The sequence below is a fragment of the Pseudophryne corroboree genome, chromosome 2, assembly GCF_028390025.1.
Source record: "Pseudophryne corroboree isolate aPseCor3 chromosome 2, aPseCor3.hap2, whole genome shotgun sequence".
NCBI lineage: Eukaryota > Metazoa > Chordata > Amphibia > Anura > Myobatrachidae > Pseudophryne > Pseudophryne corroboree.
In genome coordinates this window covers 80185038-80209510 of record NC_086445.1, presented here as the reverse complement: position 1 = coordinate 80209510, position 24473 = coordinate 80185038, and the positions used below count along the sequence as shown (strand labels likewise).

Genomic DNA, 24473 nt, shown 5'->3' with positions numbered 1-24473 from the left:
GGGTTCTACCTTGTCCGGAGCAGGTAGGTTGTGGACAAATTGTCCTCTAGGTTACATCAGGAAACTGATATTTTGGTACAGGTCAGAATCACGATTCTGCTTTATCTTCTTTGGAGGTCTCCACGTCTGCAGACTCGGAACCTGCATTTTCGCTTGGGCTGTCTTAACCAGACGACCTCTGGGGCTGTGACAGTGACAGGTGAACATGAAATCCTACGGGGCAGATGGTTCAGGGGAAGGAACTATCTGCAGGATTTCTTGAACCATTGGAGGTAAGTCCACTTTTCTTTCTCCTACTGCTGCCCCAGCTTCAGGACAGACCTTTACCGGTTTTTCCTCTAGATCTTTCCGTGCCTTTCAAGCTTTCGACTTCACACACGATATCTATGTCGCCAGGGTGACAGGCTGAAGCAGCGGTTCAACATCCTCGGTCCAGTCCGAGTTTAGGTCATCCTATACACTCACTACAGGTCAAACCTTCCTACCAGCTGGAGGGTCCCAGGGTAGGCACATGTCGGTGGTCCTACGGGGAGTACTGAGAAGGATTGGGCGGTTACAGACTAGATTTTGCTGTACAACCGTTTCAGGAATCAAGAGAGTCATACTGCAGGTGGCACTCCATATGCTTTTAACCGAAAAGGCTGTTGATCCCTGTTTCTCCGATATCCTTTGAATCGGGACAGTACTCAGGCCTTTGTTTTCTGTTCACGTTCCGAAGCCAGTTGACTAGGCCAGACCTATTCTGGCCGTACAATCCTTTCAGTCTATGATTGCTAGTTTTGAACAAGAAAGGGGGTTCTACGTGTCCCTTGTCTTCAGGGATGCCTGTTTACTGATTTCCGTTGGACGGGCTTTTCTCAGAGTCGCATTACAGGATTCTCATTTTCGCTGTCAGTCCTTTCCTTTCGGTCTCTCTCTTCCGCTCCCATAGGGGTCAGGAAGATCACACAATAACTCTTTTTCAGGACAGTAGGTGACGTTGGTTCCCTAAGGAGACAATCTACTGCTACTATCCCACTCTGTACATTAGGTGGCTTCGGAATATCCGGAGGATCCAGGAGCTTCTGGTTCGACACAGATCCTATCTATGGTCCTCGTAGACGTTTGTCAACACTGTTCGTCAGAGGATTTTTCCTTCCTCGGCACCAGGTACTCTATTCCTTAAATCAAGTTGCGACGCAATGAGTGGTCGCCTACATTCCTCTCTGAGCGGGGGACAACACTCTTCTTTCCAGGTCAAGCCACCAGGTCAGACTCCCGGGTGAGGGAACATTCCCCGGAGTTTTGTCAGCAGGTCCGCTGTGGGCGGAGATTTCGGATCGACCTCAGGGCGTTCTGACTGACTCTTTAACCCTTTACTACTCTCGGACGTGAGCTCTGGCGGCAGTAGCCGAGGAGGCCCTCAGGGCTCCGGGGAGTTTTCTGGTTACTCTATCCTGCCTCCTTTTCTATTTCTACCTCATGTTCGGTAACACAGGAGGGAATTAGGTGTGCTAGTCCTCTCGGTGGCGCTGGTTGGGCCACGCATGACTTGAGGATACAGATACACCTGTTGTCAGTAGAGGAGCCTGGGCTCCTACCTCGACTGGACTGTCTACTTCAACAGGGTCCTTTTCTTTGTTCAATTTTACACTTGTTTCGTTTAACCGGGTGACGGTTCACGAGACCTCAGAAGGGAGGAGTTCCCTAGTTCGGTTAGGCCTACTGGGCACCGATTTCAGAAGTCTGTTACCTCTTCTCGCTTTTGCCACTTTTGAAAAACTTTATGGGACATAATAAGGATAAAAGGGGTTTTTCCCCCTTCTTCCAGTTACCATTCATCTGTGGTTTCTCTGGAAGGTTTGGCTCCGCGGCGCTTCAGACCACAATGACCGGAATTTTAGCTCTCTGCCTTTTTCGGTTTTCTTCCAAAAGAGATTAGTCTAGCGGCCGTAAGTTCGGCCTATTTTTCAGGGAGTACTCTATTGGCAATTCCCCCGGCTGAGCTTCGGCCTCAGCAGTCGTTTCTTCCAGAGGGGATATCCAGTTTTCATATAAATCTGACACTAGTGTTTTTCGGTCCTCTTCGAAGGCTTGTCAGGGCTCGCCGACTCTCTCTACAGAGGTCTTCGGCTATTCGACGAAGTGTTTTTCTTCTTTGTCTCTGTACGATGCTCCCATGCTAAATAGCTGGCGTCCCAGCGTACGCTGGGCCGTTGGATACATCTGACCATCAGACAGTCTTCTTGCCAGTTTCTAGGGAGCCTCCGTTTTCCATTTCAGCGCACTTTACGCGCGTTGTGAGACCTTCGTAGGCGGCTGCCCGTGGGGTCTCCATGAATACTTTGTCGGGCTGCTACTTGGTCGGACCGACATTCGCTTTGTCAAATTCTACAAGTTTGACACTTTTGCGGCCTCTGCATCACAGTTTGGCCGAGCAGTTTTTATAGGACTCTCAGCGCTCTCCCACCCGTTTTTGGGAGCTCTGGGACGTCCCCATTGTAACTACGCTCCAGTGGCCCCTAGTGGATGAAGGAGAAATCAGGATTTTGGTACTTACCGATAAATCCCTTTCTCCGATTCCACAGGGGCCACTGGACGCCCGCCCAGCGCTGTTCCTCCTTGTTTTTTGCTTAACGGTTTGCAGATCACCATATGACTGCTTGTTGAGTTCAGGCTAGCCTGGTTTTTTGTCAGGTTCTGTTCCAGGTTTAGTTTGGGTTATCCTGGTTTACAGGGCGTCATTAACCTCCTCTACCTTAAGGTTTGTTTATTCCATCTCTCATCGGGCACAGTTTTACGTAGACTGGCTTGGAGGGGAGATAGTAGGGGAGGAGCTAGCCACAGTGTGAGAATTTTAAAGTGCCAGCTCCCATTTACTGCCTACTATTTCCCCATTGTAACTACGCTCCAGTGGCCCCTGTGGAATCGGAGAAAGGGATTTATCGGTAAGTACCAAAATCCTGATTTCCGTGACCCCTGGACATGACACAACTGTGCTGTGGCCACTGGGTACTTCGGTGTCATATCCTGGGACCAGGAAATGAAACAAATCTCCCTGATGCTGTAGATACAATACTAAAAAGCACAGAAGGAAACAAGAAAGGTAAGCGCTACCTGAGGTGTCATGCAGAACCATAAATTACAGCTATCTGTAGATGGAAAAACGCTTTCCTAGCTATTAGCCCCTCTGGAAGATATAATTGTAATATTGTTTTTTTTTAACTCTTCTGCCAGAAGAGGTTTCGGTGAGGTACATTTATCTGTCCAATTAAAATATAATTTGTGTGTCATCCATCAGTAAAAATATACCCTGAATCCTTGTGCAAGTGTAGCCTACTTGGCGGCAGCATGCTGCAAAGAAATAAGGATCAGATAAGGTTTGAGATACAAATATGGTAAAAAAAAAAAAGAAAAAGGGGCAGACTAGATGGGCCAAGTGGTTCTTATCTGCTATCAAATTCTATGTGTCTATGACTGATATGATGACTGGTAGGTAGAGGGATCTGCTGAGTGTTATCTAGAGGATGGAGGAATCCAGTTTTTGTTCTTAAAGCACCAGTGACTGGGATTGGGCTGCGGCTGCCCTGCTTTCCCCTGTGACACCTGAGACATTCTGCCCAGACATCAGATTTGTCACTTAAGGTGGGTACACACTAATAGATATATCTGCAGATCAATTGATCTGCAGATATATCTATGGACGGATCGAGCAGTGTGTTCAGCATACACACTGTTCGATCCGTCGGGGACTGACGTCATGAACTGGGCGGGCGTGTAAACACGCCCGCCCTGTTCAGCTGTCAATCACCGCCGGCCGCCGCAGCATGTGTACGGGCGGTCGGCCGTACACACACAGCGGCGCGCCAATATATCGGTAGATATATTGGCCGTCGGCTGTGGTGCGCGGCCGACGCGATACGTCTGTGAACGACGGAGTTCACAGACGTATCGGCCGTACACACTGGCCGACGGTCCCGCGATATATCGGCCGTTCAAGAGAACGGCCGATATATCGTCCAGTGTGTACGGGCCTTTAGAAAAGTGGACTTCTCAGGGGATTCCAGAGCATTTGGCCGCCTGGTCCCATCACTTGTTCACTTTGTTGTCCATATTTAGTAGGGACACATAGACTGTGGGTTACGCAGACAATCTCCTTCTCTCTCTCCCCTATAGTCCCTGCTCTGCCCATTTTTCCATCATGCCCTGAATGTTCTACTATTTTATTATACTGAGGAACAGCCTCAGATGCCCCCTGTACTGTGGGGTCCTCCGTTTAGATGGTTAGATTGGCAGCAGCAGAAACAGAAGACACCTGACCTAAATGAACACGTGAGGACCAGGGACAGCGGGTTTATGTAGTGAATGGATGTCATGTGGGGTCATTATTTAATTTGTGATTTAGATGTTGCTTCTCATTTGGTCAGAAATTCACCTAATAAGTTTCAATGTGACTACATAATTTGCATCTTGTTCTGAAGCACTAATCGGCAAAACTGATTTACGCATCTTCAGCTTCAATATTGTAGAAAGAAATTGGAATAGTAAGTCCTGTGTGCGATGACACGTAGACAATATTACAGTTCTTCAAACATCAAATAGTGATTTCTCTGAACCGTTGTGGGGCTGGTGCGGAGTGAGTAGCGTTTGAGTAGTGTATCTGATGTAATTTCCGGTGTGATGCTCAGAAATATATTCACATACTAGTTACCATCCCGTCAAAATGACGGAACAGCATAACATTAATGGCGGCAGCTGTGCGCCTAAATGAAGCAACACTTCAGTTGCTGTGTTGGGCGCCATCTAGTGGCCGCCGACACGCAAAACACCTAAATTCCCCCCATCGAGGTGAGTAACATCGTTAGCCTTTTATTATATAGGATATACACATATATGTACCAATATAAACTCATATAGAGGCATATGCAGATCCTCGCACATTTTACAGCTAGAGACACGGAACAGGGCTGGGAAGGGGCATTCTCACCGTGGCAATGTAAGGGTGCGTTCACCCATTAGTTGGCGTATCTTTAGCACAGCCATCATGATGATGACTTGTAAACCAAGGAGCATATTCTGCCAATATGGAGGCCTGCGTATTACAATATTTTCTTTCTTTCTATTTTTGGAGTAATTTTTCTGACAACCCTGCATCAGGTCCTGTGTGTTTATATCAAAACAAAAAATGAATTTTCCATATTCCTTTTCTTCCTCCTAGTCACACCGCCAGCAGCCATCTTTATTTGTGAATAGTAAGGGACCTGTATGCTCCTTCTATTATACATGCAGTAGGGAGGAGGTTACCTCACAGTGAAGGCAGCCATTTTGTGTATTCACCACTTAACTGACAATTTTTCCCTTCAAACTCTTTCTTTTTGGTTCGGATTACAAAATGGCTGCCGCTTCTGTGTCTAGGTGACAGACTTGCATTCAACTTATGGGCCGTGGTAAAGCATGAGCTTTGTGGTACCATGGGCTGTTGGTGCGTTATGCTGGGCTGTCGGAAAGAAGCTACTCATTGTGTTGTTATGTAGTTTCCATAGTGACATGGATCCGGGGCTTCTCTTGTGCTGTGACAGAAGTTATTTTCAATAATATATACGCAGGAGATTATATTGCAGAATGCCATTGCCTCTCATACGTCCTTACATTTCATATGTCCTCACGCAGCGACAGACAAACTGTCAGGGGCCTAACAATGCGGAGTACAGCGCGCCCGCACTGATGGACATGCTGCGGAAAAAGGAGGAGACCATCCTGGCTCTGGAAGCAGATACCACCAAATGGGAACAGAAGTACTTAGAGGAGAGCGCCATGAGGCACTTCACCATGGACGCTGCTACTGCAGCCGGGGCCCAGACGTAAGATCAGCTCTTCCTAGAAAATGTGATGAAGAAATATAAGAACGCACCTAATGCAATAGTGCAATTAGAACACAGTCCATGCATTCATTAGTGTGACCTGATATCAGGTTGCTATGGGTTACAGCAAATCAAGTAAAGCTGGATACACACTGACTGATCCAACCATATCTGTCAGAGAGACCTACAGACACCGGGACAAGCTACATTAGCTTTAAACCAATGTTCGCATGTAAACCAATATTTTTATGTTTCCTTTCTCTAAAGTGCATATGAGAAGTAGATTTATACAACTATTCTTCTGATAGGACTTTGCCTAGTTTCTACAATGGTTGTCTGATTTCAGAGATCACCATTCAGTAGAGTTGTCATTGTTTCCCTTCTCTTCATCATAGGCTCTACCAAGAGCTCTCCTTTCAATTTTGTTGTATCTAATAAACCTAGCACTAGCTGTGCAGCATGACCCAGTGACGAGGCATATATGTGACATCAGCGTTACAAGTGAATGTTATTTCAGTGGATTGCATAATAAAATCGTTGTCCGGTATAATGTGAAGGGATGGATTGTGGGTGATGTAAATTGTCTGTCATTATAGGGATACAGTCATGAACCACTCCAGGAATGGAAGTCACAATGATAACTCACTGGAGATCTGCATGTGGCATGATGAAGAGGAGATCATACAGGCTAATCGGAAGTTCCAGGACATGGAGCACACGTATGTTTTATGTAACTATAACTGCCTTAAGGCCATTATTAGCCTATAATTAAATATAACACACTACAAATGGGGGGGGGGGGGGGGGGGGATCAAATTGCTGGAAACCACTACAGGCAAGGCAATAGAATTGCAGAACCTTCTATAGCTCTAAAGGTTATATCCCAGCTTATATTTGTTTCATTCATCTGCTAGCATGAGGGGTCAGCTCTTTGGAGGACGGTCCTTCTCCCCACAAAGTAGTCAGCAGAGAGGCTCACAGACTTGGGCTCCATTTCAGTCATTCCCTAGGACATCTGAAAAACTGTATGATGGTCACCAAGCCCACCCATATTCTTATGTGCTGGGAGACCCCGTGTTTCCCATCCTGGGAACAGAGGTTTGATATATTAGAGGTGGTCGAAGATCCCCATCCAGAAAGCTTTTCACCACAGCCCTTCCCGGACACAGTGGGCCTAATTCAAGGTTGATTGCAAAATAACATTTCTCTGACGTCCTAGTGGATGCTGGGGACTCTGTAAGGACCATGGGGAATAGACGGCTCCGCAGGAGACTGGGCACATCTAAAGAAAGATTTAGGACTATCTGGTGTGCACTGGCTCCTCCCCCTATGACCCTCCTCCAAGCCTCAGTTAGATTTCTGTGCCCGGCTGAGCTGGATGCACACTAGGGGCTCTCCTGAGCTCCTAGAAGAAAGTATAGTTTAGGTTTTTTATTTTCAGTGAGACCTGCTGGCAACAGACTCACTGCAACGAGGGACTAAGGGGAGAAGAAGCGAACCTACCTAAGTGGTGGTAGATTGGGCTTCTTAGGCTACTGGACACTATTAGCTCCAGAGGGATCGAACACAGGACCCGACCTCGTCGTCCGTTCCCGGAGCCGCGCCGCCGTCCCCCTTACAGAGCCAGAAACAAGAAGGTGGTCCGGAAAATCGGCGGCTGAAGACTTCTGTCTTCTCCAAGGTAGCGCACAGCACTGCAGCTGTGCGCCATTGCTCCTCATGCACATGTCAAAGTCAGAAAAATGTCTCAATGCACGTTGCCATATTTGCACCGCACACTGGTCCGCGCTGCGCGTGCGTACGCTCTCCCGTGGAGGCGCATACCCGCAATAGCGTGCACACGCAGGCGCGGTATGCGTATTTACGGTAGAGTTTATGTGGTCGTAGCGTGCGACTCATTCGTTACATATTTTCACAATTAATGTAGTTTATAGATCATGGTCCCTTTGATAGATTCTGAAAGTTTGGTTAAAATACAATGTCCCAGAGCTGAGGAATCCCTCTTTATATCGTACGAAGGGTCTAACAGGAATCATACAGCAGTGTTTGGTACCCATCGGAAGAGTATTTAATTAGCAATATTCCGGTGTTGGTTTGGAGCGTATTAATCGCTCGTGCGAATAGTTATGGACATAAGAAGTTTATGTCCATTTCTATTATTTACACATACTCAGGTATGCGGCGGGAAACCCAGTTTCCCACCCACCTGAGCTGTTGGAAATCGTCACAGCCCACCTGTATGAATCACCCTATGACCTTTTGTTATGATGCAGGGCCGAATTCCTTCGGCCAATGGACAATGGGATTGTAGGACCAGGAGATTGCATTGTGTGTGGGGCATAAATAGGCAGGCCGACCACATCCAGCTCTCACTCTCTCATCAACGGTTATCTGCTGATAGCCGGGAGCTGGATATCGAGGCGCAGGCGATCATACCCTTTGTGCGTAAGTTTCTCTCCGTAATCATTGTCTTTCTGTGAGCCAATTTCTCTCTCTCTCTCTATCTCTCTCTCTCCTCTTTTCTCTTATATCTCTCATAGTATTATAGTATTGTACTGTATTGCATTTAGGTCAGTGTAGTATTGTCTTTTTGTATTTATTGTTTAGTTCTGTGGTTAGGAAGTCTCTGTTATATTGTAGTGTATCATTTGTACTGTTATCCCCTTTTACAAGTATATTAGATATAATACAGTTAATAGGCCTTGGAACCTAAACCAGTATCTGTGCATTTTCTATAGTGTTAAGTGTTCACTTGAGCGTCGGTGACGCTCAAGCAGCTTTGTAGTTAGTCAGGTTACACAAGGTTGCACTTACACCCTGTACTCACATTAAGGTATTCAGTGTATTTCATTGGTATAAGGTTTTAACATAAAGGTATAGTGTTGTGAGCGTCTGCATCGCTGGTGACCTCCTCGTGGTCTCGAGCGTACGCTACGCTACAGCGAATCATTCCCCTAGACATAGCCAATAACGTGTCCTGTGATCACTGGGCCGTGAGCGAACGTGACGCTTGAGCGTCTCGCCTACGGCTGAGCGATCGCTACGCCAATAGCGTACCATTACGGTACTTCTTAAGTAAACAGCGTACAGTGTTCTTAGCTTCATAAAGGGTTGTTTATACGACAAGGAATTTAGCATTGTCAATTGGGGACTCGTCCTATACTTCTCACATCTGCACTAGGTAGATCAGCAGACATTATCCCCCAGCAAAGGGTGGGAGGTTGTCTCGCAGTTGCTGACGGGATAAGCGTCTGCTTCGCTTAGACAAAGAGTGCTGAAGGAACCCGGTAACCGGAAGTAAGAACAAAACGCTTGTGTCTTTTTAAAACTGTTTATTTTTCTTTTGTCTTGCGTACGCACGCATATATCTGCATTTCTGCTTCATTTTCGTATATCACTATTCCTGTTTGCCAATTTTATAGTTGATAGAAAGTGCTAAAAAGAGATTTGCTGTTATTTCATAGTAGAGGTAATAGTTAAAGTATAGAACAAACACACGGTTTGTCTGAGATACAAGGCAGTCAGTGTGGATTGCGGTAGATGATCAGGGATCATTTACATTGTTAAAAATATATTGTGTTACGGTGGATCCTTTGCATTGCGTACACGTGTCGCTAACAAAGACTAGCGTACGCAATCCAAAGGCAGACGCACGCAGCGTACATTACGCAACGTAGCGTCCGGTTACGCCCACGTAGCTCAAGTTGTGATAAAGTGAAGTAACGCAAAGGCGATAATTAACGCACAGCGGTAGATAACGCGACGCGGTAAATAACGCAAATCTATTTTTGGAAAAATCTGAAACTTAGTTTAACAGATCCTGCTCCTAATTGGTAACACTTTTGGCCTAAAGACAATTTCTGCGCAGAAATAGATATAGAAACAAAGTGTACATGTGTTGAGTGAGTGTGTTTTGTATACAAAAGTTTATATAACTTTAAGGTGGAACCAAAAGGAAAGCCGGGTACTCGTCAAGGGACATACGTGTAAGTGACATATACGGTGGCTAGGGAGGCATCCCTGGTTAAATAATATTTGAGCATTAGAGTATAGCGGACCATAAGGTAACAAGACCAGGAGGTCATAAGGTAACAAGACCAGGAGGTCATAAGGTAACAAGACCAGGAGGTCATAAGGTAACAGGTAAAATAGACAAAGAGGTCCGCTATAAAAGTCCAGTGGCACAACGCCTGGGGTGTTGGTGCAGAACCCATATAGGCCATAAGCTCTGGCTGAAGGAATCGCAGCCGGAAACATAGATTCCATTGATCTTTCAGTACATGACAAGTAGTGCTCGTATACTGAACGATTGGACCGCACGTTATTGTGTGCAGTAGTTAGTAATCTGACCTAATACCATTAGAGTAAAGTGGTCACAAACGCTATCTGTACATTCTGACGTGATTTGTGTAATTTTTTATTTTTGGAAGGGAAGTTCGCTGGTCACTCAGGAACTATCTAACAACCCCAACTTTACTGGAAAGAGTAAGTGTCCTGCGGGTAACCCTCATATGTTCCAGTAAATAAAGGTTCACAGGGGCCCTAGGTTGGGTACAGCAGCTCTGGTTACAGTGATTGCAGTACTGGCCAACGTGGGCGAGAAGTAAGTGGGGTACTTGATAAACCACCACCGCCGGCCTGCCCAAGGACATCTTGGTTTGTTTGTAAGGGTTCGCTGAAAGCCTTGATATTCAAGGAGGAATAAGCAACGCCTGCAGATTATGGGGGCCATTTGTTCAGGTAGGGGGCGATCAACCCTGGTTCAGGTTGATTCTGTGAACCGACCAGTTGGGTCGGCACGATATGTAATGTGTGAAAAATACGGTAGTCACACAGAGGTTTTATGTGATGAATGGGAGAGAATGACTGTACAAGACAGGGACAAATTCCCAAGAATAGGTAGCTTCAGTCCAGAAGTGTTACAAAATTTAAGGAGGAGGATATGTCTCGTAAAATCAACAAAGAGACGAATTCAGCATCATGATTGTTTACAGTTATGGCACCAGGAAGGTGAGATACAGAGAGGTTTGGCTCTGGCGGCAGGATCTGGGGCAGTCAGGAAGTTGATTGCCACAGCTCCTCCTCCACCATACATTGCAGGAGAGAAGTTGATTGCGGAGAGAAACGCACTGGGTTGTAAAACACAAACTCTTAGTAACACTGTAAATGTTAATGATGTTAACCAAATAACTCATGCAAGTATTAACCCGTGCAAGTTGTACCCTGTTTTGAACCTTCCTCAGGAGTGTGATCAAGAAGACGATTCAGCAACAATTTCAGCTCTCTCTCTTGCAGCCACCATAGCAGAGACCACAGTAGGCACAGCGACACCCACGAGATTAGTGAAAGCCCCTAGCGGAGGGATAGGTGAGGTCGTGTCAACGGGTAAGTACGGCACCATGCACTACACTGAAACAATTGTACCACAACAAGCTGTAGAATCTACACAGGAAGAGGCTGTTAGAATTGCTCCTGTAAGGGTAATAGCAGTTCCCAATGGAAAAACAGATGTGTCTGGAGCCACTCCCATAAGGAACATTGCCATGTACACTCCATTTTCCCGAATGGAATTAAGAACAATAGTGTCCGAATTTCCTGACCCCAGGAAGGATTTAGTTGCTAGCCAAAAATACATCAGGGATTTAGGTAACACTGTAGAACCCAACAACAAGGATTGGCAGATACTGCTAAGAGCTTGTTTACCTTCCAATGTTGATGCAACTCAATTTTTAGCTGATTGTGCATTGGATAAAGATGTACCGCTTACAGACGTGTACAACAAGGATAATGTAAAAAGGATAAATTTACAGCTAAAAGAGTATTTCCCTGCCGTTGTTAAATGGAATAAAATATTTTCCATTAAGCAAAAGGAGTCCGAAACGGCAACAGAATATTTTCACCGGGCACTATTAGAAATGGCAAAGTACACTGGTATAGAAGACATTAAGACCAACCCAAACCATCGAGAAGTAGCAGTATCTGTACTGATGGATGGTTTGAAAGAAACATTAAAAGCTAGGGTACAGACCACGCAGCCATGTTGGCGAGGTCTGTCAGTGTCCACCTTGAGAGAGGCTGCTATTGATCACGACAGAAACATCACTAGGCACAGGGAATCGCAAAGTGATAAGTTGATGTCCGTAAGTATACAGGCGCTGACCACCAGGCAGCCTGCGTATGTACCACCGAATCCTGTGGGTAAGGCAAGTGTAATAACATGTTTTTCTTGTAACAGACCGGGACACTTTGCACGAGAATGTAGAACAAAGAATGTACAAAGATCTTTTCAACCCCCTAGACAACAACACAACACACGACATTGGGAGCAGGGTCCACAGAGGCGGAGTTTTGAGCCACATACAGGGGAAACAAAAAGATATCCCCCGAACAGAGATTGGCATGCCTCTGGTAGTTCCCAGCTAACTCCCTCACAAGTAGTTGCTGCCAGCGGGATTCAGGGAGGTCAGCATACCCAATAGGGGTGTGGCCATACCTGTAATCTGCAGCCAGTTAAGTTGATTGCTAGTCTTGGAAACGAACCAGAAATTGCAATCAATGTGGCTGGTAAAACTTTAAACTTTCTTGTAGACACAGGGGCGGCCAAGTCAGTGATAAATTCGACAGTGGGCATGAGAACCACTGGTAGGACAATTCCAGCCATGGGAGTAACAGGAGTAGTCCAGCACTACCCTGTTAGCAAACCAGCCGAGATCACAATAGGGCCTTTGCATACCAAGCATTCCTTTTTGCTGGCTGCATCTGCACCAACTAATCTCCTGGGAAGAGACTTACTATGTAAAATGGGTTGCGTCATTTATTGTACTCCTGAAGGTGTATTCTTGGACATTCCTGAGAATCACGCTCAGGAAGTACGAGACATGCTAGACTCCCCATCAAAATTAATGTCACATTCCATTATGACAAATAGGAATCCATCCCAAGTAGAAGAGATGATATCTCAGATACCAGAGTCACTTTGGACAAAAGATGGACAGGACACTGGATTAATGGCAAATGTAGCTCCAGTAGTTGTGCAAGTAAAAGATGGTAGGATAGCTCCAAAAATCCCACAGTATCCTCTGAAGCCAGAGGTGGAGTTAGGAGTTTTTCCCGTAATAGAGCGCTTGCTACAACAGGGCATTCTAGTAAGAACGTCCAGCACAGCAAATAGTCCCATCTTCCCTGTTAAAAAGAGTGGGGGGAGGGGTTACAGACTAGTGCAGGATCTAAGGGGGATTAACAAAATAGTTGAGAGTCAGTTCCCCGTAGTGCCTAATCCAGCTGTCATCCTAATGCAAATTCCTCCCACTGCCAAATTTTTCACTGTTATTGACCTCTGCTCCGCTTTCTTTTCGGTACCTCTGCACCCTGACAGCCAATATTTGTTTGCATTCACATACAGAGGAGTCCAATACACGTGGACTCGGTTACCCCAAGGTTTCATAGATAGTCCAAGTATATTTTCTCAGGCTTTGCATGATTGTTTACAGTCTTTCCAACCGGAAAGTGGATCAGTGTTGATACAGTACGTGGATGATCTACTACTGTGTTCTGATTCATTGGAGGCATCCCTGAAGGATACGAAACAGCTCCTGTTTCATCTTTCAGACACAGGTCACAAGGTCTCCAAAGACAAGTTGCAATTATGCCAAGCTAAGGTAAAATACTTGGGACACTGTCTAACACAAGGACTGAGACACCTGACCGCTGATAGAATCCAAGCCATTAGAGACATGACACTGCCACAAACCCAGCAACAGATCAGGACGTTTTTAGGAATGTGTGGATATTGCCGTAATTGGATCCCAGGGTTTTCCATATTGGCGCTACCTTTGCAGGAAATGGTCTCTTCAAACAAACCTGATCGGATTTCGCATACAGACGAATCCGAAACAGCATTTGAGAGACTCAAACAGTGCCTAACGCAGGCACCAGCACTAGGTATGCCAGACTATGGGAAACCCTTTGAACTATACGGAACAGAAAGTGCTGGGTGCGCAGCAGGTGTACTAACACAAAAACACGGTGATGCCAGCAGGCCAATTGCATACTACAGCGCTCAGCTAGACACGGTAGCGCGATCCCTCCCCACATGCTTGCGTAGCGTTGCGGCGATAGCATTGCTAGTGACGAAAAGCGAAGATGTCGTGCTAGGCCACAATCTCACAATCCATACACCGCATGCGGTATCTGCCTTATTGAATTCTGCCCAAACCAGACACGTCTCATCAGCAAGGTTTACAAGATGGGAATTGGCATTAATGGCCCCCGTAAACATCACCATAAGGAGATGCAGTGCATTAAACCCTGCAACATTTCTCCCAAGTGTGCCTGGTCAGGCACAAAGGGTGGGAGGTGAGAGTGATGGGGAAGGAGGATTTAATGCAAAGGAAGATGCACATGATTGTATGGAATATTTGACCCAAAATTTTACCGCAAGGCCTGACATCAGTGACAATCCACTAGAAGATGCAGAACTCACGTTCTACACGGACGGTAGTTGTCACAGACAGTCAGACTCGGGAGACTTGTGTACTGGATACGCAGTCGTAGATGACCAAGACACCATAGAAGCGGAACCGCTAGGCCCACCTCACTCAGCCCAGGTTGCTGAACTGGTCGCCCTAACCAGAGCATGTGAATTGGCTAAGGGTAAGTCTGCCAATATCTACACCGATTCTAGATACGCGTTCGGGGTAGTACATGATTTCGGAGCGCTATGGCGTCTCAGAAATTTCATGACGGCGGCTGGTACACCGATAGCGCATGCAGCTCACATAAAAAGGCTTCTAACAGCGATACAGGAACCCGACAGAGTGGCTGTTATCAAATGTAAAGCACATACATATAGCCAAGACCCAGTATCCCTTGGTAACAGCCGAGCAGACGAAGCCGCAAAGCTTGCAGCTGCTACCCCCACACGGACAGACACCACACAGTTGATGGTATTTAATACCATCAACACACAGAAGTTGTGTGAGATGCAGAATTTGTGTTCCACACAGGAAAGAGCAGTCTGGAAGGCAAAGGGATATGGCCAGGAGTCCTCAGGGCTCTGGACGGATGGACATGGTAAACCAGTGGCCCCCAGGGCATACCTTCCATGTCTGGCTGAAGCAGCTCACGGGCTGACTCATCTAGGCAAGGAGGGGATGTGCAAATTGGTAAGAGCATACTGGTGCGCCCCAGGATTCTCCTCTCATTCGAGTAAAAGAGCAATGTCATGCCTTACCTGTCTGAGAAAGAATATTGGAAAAGCAATACCTACAGAACCATCCCATATCCCACCTGCCGGCGGCCCTTTCCAGGTAATACAAATTGACTTCATTCAATTACCCCCATGTAGAAATTTGAAATATGTACTTGTTTGTATAGATGTTTTCTCGAATTGGGTCGAAGCTTTTCCAGCAGCTACAAATACCGCTATGTTTACAGCTAAGAAAATTGTGCAGGAATTTGTATGTAGATATGGTATCCCTAGAATCATTGAAAGTGATAGGGGTACCCATTTTACAGGTGATGTCTTTCAAGGAATGTGTAAGTTGATGGGAATTGATAGCAAGCTGCACACTCCGTACCGTCCACAGGCGAGTGCGAAGGTCGAAAGAGTGAACAGCACTATTAAAAATAAATTGAGTAAAGTAATGGCAGAGACAGGATTGACGTGGCCAGAAGCTTTACCCATTGTTTTGTATAGCATCAGAACCACTCCCAGGTCCCCTCTTAATCTGTCTCCTTTTGAAATCTTGTTTGGTCGACAACCGCATGTCATGATTAACCCTCAGGATGATTTGAAATGTAACAATGAAGTAACTGTAAAGTACTTGATTAACATGAGTAAACAGTTGAGGAATCAAAATGATAATCTGAAGTTGGTGATTCCTGATTTACCAGATAGTAATTGTCATGACATTGAACCTGGGGATTATGTAATGATACGAAATTTTCTACGCTCAGGTTGTCTTATTGATAGATGGGAAGGACCATACCAGGTCTTATTGACTAGCACCACAGCATTGAAGGTTGCTGAGAGAGAGACTTGGGTCCATTCATCCCACTGCAAGAAGGTTGCTGATCCAGAGAAGTCCCGTGATAAGGAACAGACGGTAAAGGTTGTATCACTAGAGTGTCTGTTCCAGGAGGACTGAGGCGGCACCTGAGCCTTGAAGATCGAAAGCAGCTGTCGACTCCCCTCTCCCTTTTATTGTTTTCTCCACTCCCCATCCCCTCTCCCTTAAAATTTCTTTTTCCCCTTCTCATTCTTCTCTATTTCCTCCTCAAAGATGGACTTGCCCCAAGAGACTGTGATCCGGATTTTGATGTTAACCATGATGTTGACCAGAGCAGTCTGTTCCGGCGAGAGTACCATAGAGGTCGAGAGAGGTTCTGGAATGGGTTCCGATTATGATGATGGAGGCGTAGTTTTCCAAGATCAACCAAACCAACAAGCAAAGGCGAGTATCAGAAAACGATCCGATAGAAGAAATTGTGATGGATTGTTAGCTGAAGAAAATTGTATCTGTAGGCTCTGTGATAATCTGGTTGAAGATGGATGCATAAAGAAATGCCAATCTAGTTTTAATATCCATATGGACCGGCATCCATTGAGTGACTATCACTCTCTAGTGGGTAACGTGTTAAACCAAACAGATTGTTGGGTATGCTCTCAAGTACCTCAGGGTCACAGTAAATCAGGGCTAGTACCATTTCCTTTAACGTTAGGGGAGGTACTTGAGCTAAGTGGTGGGAGACCGGTGGACCGGAGGTTTAACATCTCCAGCCCTCCTAGTTTGAAGCTCCACCAATACCATGTGGATAGGTCCCTCATATGTTTTAACATCTCCAATCCCAGAAAACCGGGAAATTGGGAAGTGTCATGGAGCAACCTTACCATGACCTTTTCACACAGAGCAGATAGAATGCCTACAGATACAGAGCTCGTACGCCACATAGCCAGTAGAGGAAAATCTTTCCGGTATCGATATACCTTAGGAAATAGGATTACTAGAGTTGGAGAGGTATCACCAGGATACTGTGCACATATCGTACAAACCGATACGTGCATTAGGCAGATGGAAGAATTAGGGTCAGGAGATTTCACCTGGAAGGTTTGTAACATGGTCATGTCCTTCTCCGTCCCATATGTTCTCCCCGATGATGCATATTTCATATGCGGGAGAAAGGCGTACAAGTGGCTTGCCCCAAACTCTGAAGGATTGTGTTATATTGGAAAAGTATTGCCTGAAGTGATGACTGTTACACATGACAAAATGAAGGACATACACCGTGGTGCCCAAGCTCCTTATACTCACACTCATTACGAGCACCGAGTTAAAAGACAACTGTCAGAAAGGTTAGAGCATCCGGCCTCTGATCTTATCCATGAATCCACCGGGATTCAGGTTCTGGTAGCGTTAGATTTCACTCGCACCGCTCGAGGTGTGATGAATTATAGATACATTTCCGCACTCGCCAATTTGTTAGATAATATCACTGAAATGTATGATGACACGTTTAGATACACTGGAAGAGAACTTCAAGCTTACAAAACAGAACTAGTTCAGCATAGGATGGTTCTTAATTATCTTACAGCAGTAACAGGCGGATATTGTGTTACATTGGCAACACAGTACGGCATAAAGTGTTGCACGTATATCACAAATAGCACCGAGGATCCGGTAGAGGTCATAGACCAAAAGATGGACGATATTCTGCAATTAAAGTGGGAATTTCGTCGAAAACACAATCTCACCCTTGCTGCTGTAGGTAATGAGCTGACTGGTTGGGTGTCATGGTTGAACCCGCGAAATTGGTTCTCCGGTTTAGGAGACTGGGCTCAAGGAGTCATAATGGATGTTGGAAAGTTTCTACTATGTATCTTGGGTGTCGTTATATCGATTGGATTGATATTTAGATGCGGGCAGGCTTTAATGAGGTGCAAACAAAGTACAAAAGTGATGAGCTTGAGGAGTGAGGAAACTGTAATTAACCTGGATTTGATTTATGACCCAATGATAGAAACCAGAATGTGATGAAAATGCGATTATACGGTCCGTTTCTTTCACCTGTTTTTCTGCTTTTCTCCAAGATACAAAGACCCCCTTGGACGAGGAAGCTGACGAGACGAGATGTATACAGACAACGGATTGACCAAAGAAGAAGATTTGACAACTTTAAATATGGACACTTGATGAACTTTGCCATGGATCCCCAGTTTCCCTAGTACTTTTAAACTCACGCTAGCCCAACATTTTTTGTAAATCTGATGGCTCAGACAAAGCTATTTGCTCATGCCCAAGGAGCAATACAGCGCAAAGAAGACGACTCTCAACAGATACCGAAAACAACTTCGACGACAGATGTACACTTCCCTGACATAGAATATCATTGCATTTTTCGTAAGTGTTCTTTATCTTCATCTCTGCAACCCCCAGGTAACGACACACATAGACGATAGGGAATACAGGCACAGATAGCAGCAACCACATACCTCCCCCATTCATGTATCATCAACTAAAATGTGCATCCCCATTTTGTTACAACCACAGCCGAAATGAGCTCGGTAGAGTTTGACAGCCCATCCACAGACCTGTACCACAGGATAAGAAGGAATTCAAATGTATACTTCGCAATACCTCGAAGCTTGATTTACCACACGTACGGCACGATGATACATGACCCTCCAAACATGGACTCATACACACATGCTTCTACTTTCTCACTAGGTCATACCCTCTTCACACCTACTCCACTCTTCTCCCCTACCCAACCATGGAAATCAATTAACCCCTGACTTACATTTTTCTCCTTAAATGTTTTGTGGCAGTTATTATTGACTGCCAAAGGGTGGACTGTCAAAGTCAGAAAAATGTCTCAATGCACGTTGCCATATTTGCACCGCACACTGGTCCGCGCTGCGCGTGCGTACGCTCTCCCGTGGAGGCGCATACCCGCAATAGCGTGCACACGCAGGCGCGGTATGCGTATTTACGGTAGAGTTTATGTGGTCGTAGCGTGCGACTCATTCGTTACATATTTTCACAATTAATGTAGTTTATAGATCATGGTCCCTTTGATAGATTCTGAAAGTTTGGTTAAAATACAATGTCCCAGAGCTGAGGAATCCCTCTTTATATCGTACGAAGGGTCTAACAGGAATCATACAGCAGTGTTTGGTACCCATCGGAAGAGTATTTAATTAGCAATATTCCGGTGTTGGTTTGGAGCGTATTAATCGCTCGTGCGAATAGTTATGGACATAAGAAGTTTATGTCCATTTCTATTATTTACACATACTCAGGTATGCGGCGGGAAACCCAGTTTCCCACCCACCTGAGCTGTTGGAAATCGTCACAGCCCACCTGTATGAATCACCCTATGACCTTTTGTTATGATGCAGGGCCGAATTCCTTCGGCCAATGGACAATGGGATTGTAGGACCAGGAGATTGCATTGTGTGTGGGGCATAAATAGGCAGGCCGACCACATCCAGCTCTCACTCTCTCATCAACGGTTATCTGCTGATAGCCGGGAGCTGGATATCGAGGCGCAGGCGATCATACCCTTTGTGCGTAAGTTTCTCTCCGTAATCATTGTCTTTCTGTGAGCCAATTTCTCTCTCTCTCTCTATCTCTCTCTCTCCTCTTTTCTCTTATATCTCTCATAGTATTATAGTATTGTACTGTATTGCATTTAGGTCAGTGTAGTATTGTCTTTTTGTATTTATTGTTTAGTTCTGTGGTTAGGAAGTCTCTGTTATATTGTAGTGTATCATTTGTACTGTTATCCCCTTTTACAAGTATATTAGATATAATACAGTTAATAGGCCTTGGAACCTAAACCAGTATCTGTGCATTTTCTATAGTGTTAAGTGTTCACTTGAGCGTCGGTGACGCTCAAGCAGCTTTGTAGTTAGTCAGGTTACACAAGGTTGCACTTACACCCTGTACTCACATTAAGGTATTCAGTGTATTTCATTGGTATAAGGTTTTAACATAAAGGTATAGTGTTGTGAGCGTCTGCATCGCTGGTGACCTCCTCGTGGTCTCGAGCGTACGCTACGCTACAGCGAATCATTCCCCTAGACATAGCCAATAACGTGTCCTGTGATCACTGGGCCGTGAGCGAACGTGACGCTTGAGCGTCTCGCCTACGGCTGAGCGATCGCTACGCCAATAGCGTACCATTACGGTACTTCTTAAGTAAACAGCGTACAGTGTTCTTAGCTTCATAAAGGGTTGTTTATACGACAAGGAATTTAGCATTGTCACACACCACACACTGCGGTCACTGATGGGTGCAGGGCGCTGAAGGGGGGGGGGCGCCCTGAGCAGCAATAATAACACCTTGGCTGGCAAAACTAACACCATATATAGCCACAGAGGCTATATAGGTGTATATTAACCCCTGCCAGAAACGATAAAATAGCGGGAGAAAGCCCGCCGAAAAAGGGGCGGAGCCAACTCCCTCAGCACACTGGCGCCATTATTCCCTCACAGCTTCGCTGGAAGGAAGCTCCCTGGCTCTCCCCTGCAGTCCTGCACTACAGAAAGGGTAAAAAAGACAGGGGGGGCACAATTTAGGCGCAGTATATATAATATTATAGGCAGCTATAGGGGAAAACACTCTGTATAGTGATATCCCTGTGTTATATAGCGCCCTGGTGTGTGCTGGCATACTCTCCCTCTGTCTCCCTAAAGGGCTTTGTGGGGTCCTGTCCTCTGTAAGAGCATTCCCTGTGTGTCTGCTGTGTGTCGGTACTGCTGTGTCGACATGTATGATGAGGATAATGATGTGGAGGCGGAGCAAATGCCTGTGAATGTGATGTCACCCCCTGCGGGGTCGACACCAGTGTGGATGGACTTATGGAAGGAATTACGTGACAGTGTCAGCTCCTTACATAAAAGGTTTGACGACATAAGACAGCCGGCTACTCAGCTTGTGCCTGTCCAAGCGTCTCAAATGTCATCAGGGGCTATAAAACGCCCGCTACCTCAGATGACAGATACAGATGTCGACACGGATACCGACTCCAGTGTCGACGATGATGAGACGAGTGTACCCTCCAATAGATCCACCCGTTATATGATTGAGGCTATGAAAAATGTATTACACATTTCTGATGATACCCCAGGTACCACAAAAAAGGGTATTATGTTTGGTGAGAAAAAACTACCAGTAGTTTTTCCTGCATCTGACGAATTAAATGAGGTGTGTGAGGAAGCGTGGACTTCCCCAGATAAGAAATTGATCATTTCTAAACGGTTAATGGCTGCGTACCCTTTCCCGCCAGAGGATAGGTCACGCTGGGAAACACCCCCTAGGGTAGATAAAGCACTGACACGCTTATCAAAGAAGGTGGCACTACCGTCTCCGGATACGGCCGCCCTAAAAGAACCTGCTGATAGAAAGCTGGAAAGTACCCTAAAAGCTATATACACACACACTGGCATTATATTGAGACCCGCTATTGCATCAGCTTGGATGTGCAGTGCTGCTGCTGCGTGGTCAGACTCCCTGTCGGAAAACATTGATACCATGGATAGGGACAATATTTTGCTAACGATTGACCATATTAAAGACGCGGTCTTATACATGCGTGATGCACAGAGGGATATTTGCCGGCTGGCATCAAAAATAAGCGCTATGTCCATTGCCGCCAGACGGGGGTTATGGACTAGGCAATGGTCAGGTGATGCCGACTCCAAGCGGCACATGGAAGTTTTACCCTATAAAGGGGTGGAACTTTTTGGGGAAGGTCTTTCAGACCTCGTTTCCACAGCTACTGCTGGGAAATCGACTTTTTTGCCACAGGCTACCCCACAGCAAAAGAAAGCACCGTATTATCAGGTACAGTCCTTTCGGCCCCAGAAAAATAAGCGGGCTAGAGGCTCATCCTTTCTGCCGAGGGGCAGAGGAAGGGGGAAAAAGCTGCAGCACACAGCTAGTTCCCAGGAGCAGAAGTCCTCCCCTGCGTCCGGTAAGTCCACAGCATGACGCTGGGGCTGCTCAGGCGTAATCGGGAACGGTGGGGGCACGTCTCAGGTTTTTCAGCACACAGTGGGCTCTCTCACAAGTGGATCCCTGGGTCCTTCAAGTAGTATCTCAGGGGTACAGGCTGGAATTCGAGACGTCTCCCCCCCGCCGTTTCCTAAAATCTGCCTTGCCGGCAACTCCCTCTGCCAGGGAGGCAGTGATGGTGGCTATTCAAAAACTGTATTCACAGAAAGTGATCGTCAAGGTACCCCTCCTTCAGCAAGGAAAGGGTTACTACTCCACAATGTTTGTGGTACCGAAACCGGATGGTTCGGTGAGACCCATCTTAAATTTAAAAGCCTTGAACACTTATATCAAAAGGTTCAAGTTCAAGATGGAATCGCTCAGGGCGGTTATTGCGAGCCTGGAGGAGGGGGATTACATGGTATCCCTGGACATCAAGGATGCGTACCTGCATGTCCCCATTTACCCTCCGCACCAGGAGTACCTCAGATTTGTGGTACAGGACTGTCACTATCAGTTCCAGACGCTGCCGTTTGGGTTATCCACGGCACCGAGGGTCTTTACCAAGGTAATGGCCGAAATGATGATACTCCTTCGCAAGAAGGGAGTTTTAATTATCCCGTACTTGGACGATCTCCTGATAAAGGCGAGGTCCAAAGAACAGTTGATAGTGGGGGTGGCACTTTCTCAGGAAGTGCTACAACAGCACGGCTGGATTCTAAACATTCCAAAGTCACAGCTGGTCCCGACGACACGTCTTCTGTTCCTGGGAATGATTCTGGACACAGACCAGAAAAGAGTGTTTCTTCCACTGGAAAAAGCCGAGGAATTGTCATCTCTGGTCAGAGACATCCTAAAACCAGAAAAAGTGTCGGTACATCAATGCACACGAGTCCTGGGAAAAATGGTAGCTTCGTACGAAGCAATTCCATTCGGAAGGTTCCACGCAAGGACGTTCCAGTGGGACCTGTTGGACAAATGGTCCGGGTCCCATCTCCAGATGCAACAGCGGATAACCCTATCGGCCAGAACCAGGGTGTCGCTGCTGTGGTGGCTGCAGAGGGCTCATCTACTAGAGGGCCGCAGATTCGGAATACAGGACTGGGTCCTGGTGACCACGGATGCCAGCCTTCGGGGCTGGGGGGCAGTCACAAAGGGAAGAAATTTCCAAGGACTGTAGTCAAATCAGGAGATTTCTCTTCACATAAATATCCTGGAGCTAAGGGCCATTTACAATGCCCTAAGCCAGGCAAGACCCCTGCTTCAAAACCAGCCGGTACTGATCCAGTCAGACAACATCACGGCGGTCGCCCATGTAAACAGACAGGGCGGCACGAGAAGCAGGATGGCGATGGCAGAAGCCACAAGGATTCTCAGATGGGCAGAGAATCATGTGTTAGCACTGACGGCAGTGTTCATTCCGGGAGTGGACAACTGGGAAGCAGACTTCCTCAGCAGGCACGACCTCCACCCGGGAGAATGGGGACTTCATCCAGAAGTCTTCCAAATGCTGGTCAACCGGTGGGAAAAACCACAGGTAGACATGATGGCGTCCCGCCTCAACAAGAAGTTGAAAAGATATTGCGCCCGGTCAAGAGACCCTCAGGCGATAGCGGTGGACGCTCTAGTGACACCATGGGTGTACCAGTCGGTTTATGTGTTTCCTCCTCTACCTCTCATACCCAAGGTACTGAGAATAATAAGAAGGCGAGGAGTGAAAACCATACTCGTGGTTCCGGATTGGCCAAGAAGAGCTTGGTACCCGGAACTTCAAGAGATGCTTACAGAGGACCCTTGGCCTCTGCCGCTCAGACAAGACCTGCTGCAGCAGGGACCCTGTCTGTTCCAAGACTTACCCCGGCTGCGTTTGACGGCATGGCGGTTGAACACCGGATCCTGAAGGAAAAGGGTATTCCGGAGGAAGTCATCCCTACCCTGATCAAAGCCAGGAAGGATGTCACCGCAAGACATTATCACCGCATTTGGCGAAAATATGTTGCTTGGTGTGAGGCCATGAAGGCCCCGACGGAGGAATTTCAACTGGGTCGATTCCTGCACTTCCTGCAAGCAGGGGTGACGTTGGGCCTCAAATTGGGGTCCATAAAGGTCCAGATTTCGGCTCTGTCGATTTTCTTCCAAAAAGAACTGGCTTCACTGCCCGAAGTTCAGACTTTTGTCAAAGGAGTACTGCATATTCAGCCTCCTTTTGTGCCCCCAGTGGCACCTTGGGATCTCAATGTGGTTTTGGCATTCCTGAAATCACATTGGTTCGAACCACTTAAGACTGTGGATTTAAAATATCTCACGTGGAAAGTGGTCATGCTGTTGGCCTTGGCGTCGGCCAGGCGGGTTTCAGAATTGGCGGCTTTGTCTTGTAAAAGCCCTTATCTGATTTTCCATAAGGATAGGGCAGAATTGAGGACTCGTCCTCAGTTTCTCCCAAAGGTGGTCTCAGCTTTTCACTTGAACCAACCTATTGTGGTGCCTGCGGCTACTAGGGACTTGGAGGATTCCAAGTTGCTGGACGTAGTCAGGGCCCTAAAAATTTATATTTCCAGGACGGCTGGAGTCAGAAAGACTGACTCGCTGTTTATCCTGTATGCACCCACCAAGCTGGGTGCTCCTGCTTCTAAG

At 46.5% G+C, this 24473-nt stretch overlaps 1 protein-coding gene across 2 annotated transcripts in view; it reads left to right on the top strand.

The window, feature by feature from the left end:
- The window catches only part of AMOTL1 (angiomotin like 1), a 216611-nt gene that overhangs the window by 181982 nt on the left and 10156 nt on the right, over positions 1-24473 (top strand). For both annotated transcript variants that reach the window (XM_063951456.1, XM_063951457.1), the window contains 2 exons: positions 5650-5840; positions 6437-6559. In XM_063951456.1, the coding sequence (XP_063807526.1) occupies positions 5650-5840; positions 6437-6559 (314 nt within the window). The remainder of the gene's footprint in view (positions 1-5649; positions 5841-6436; positions 6560-24473) is intronic.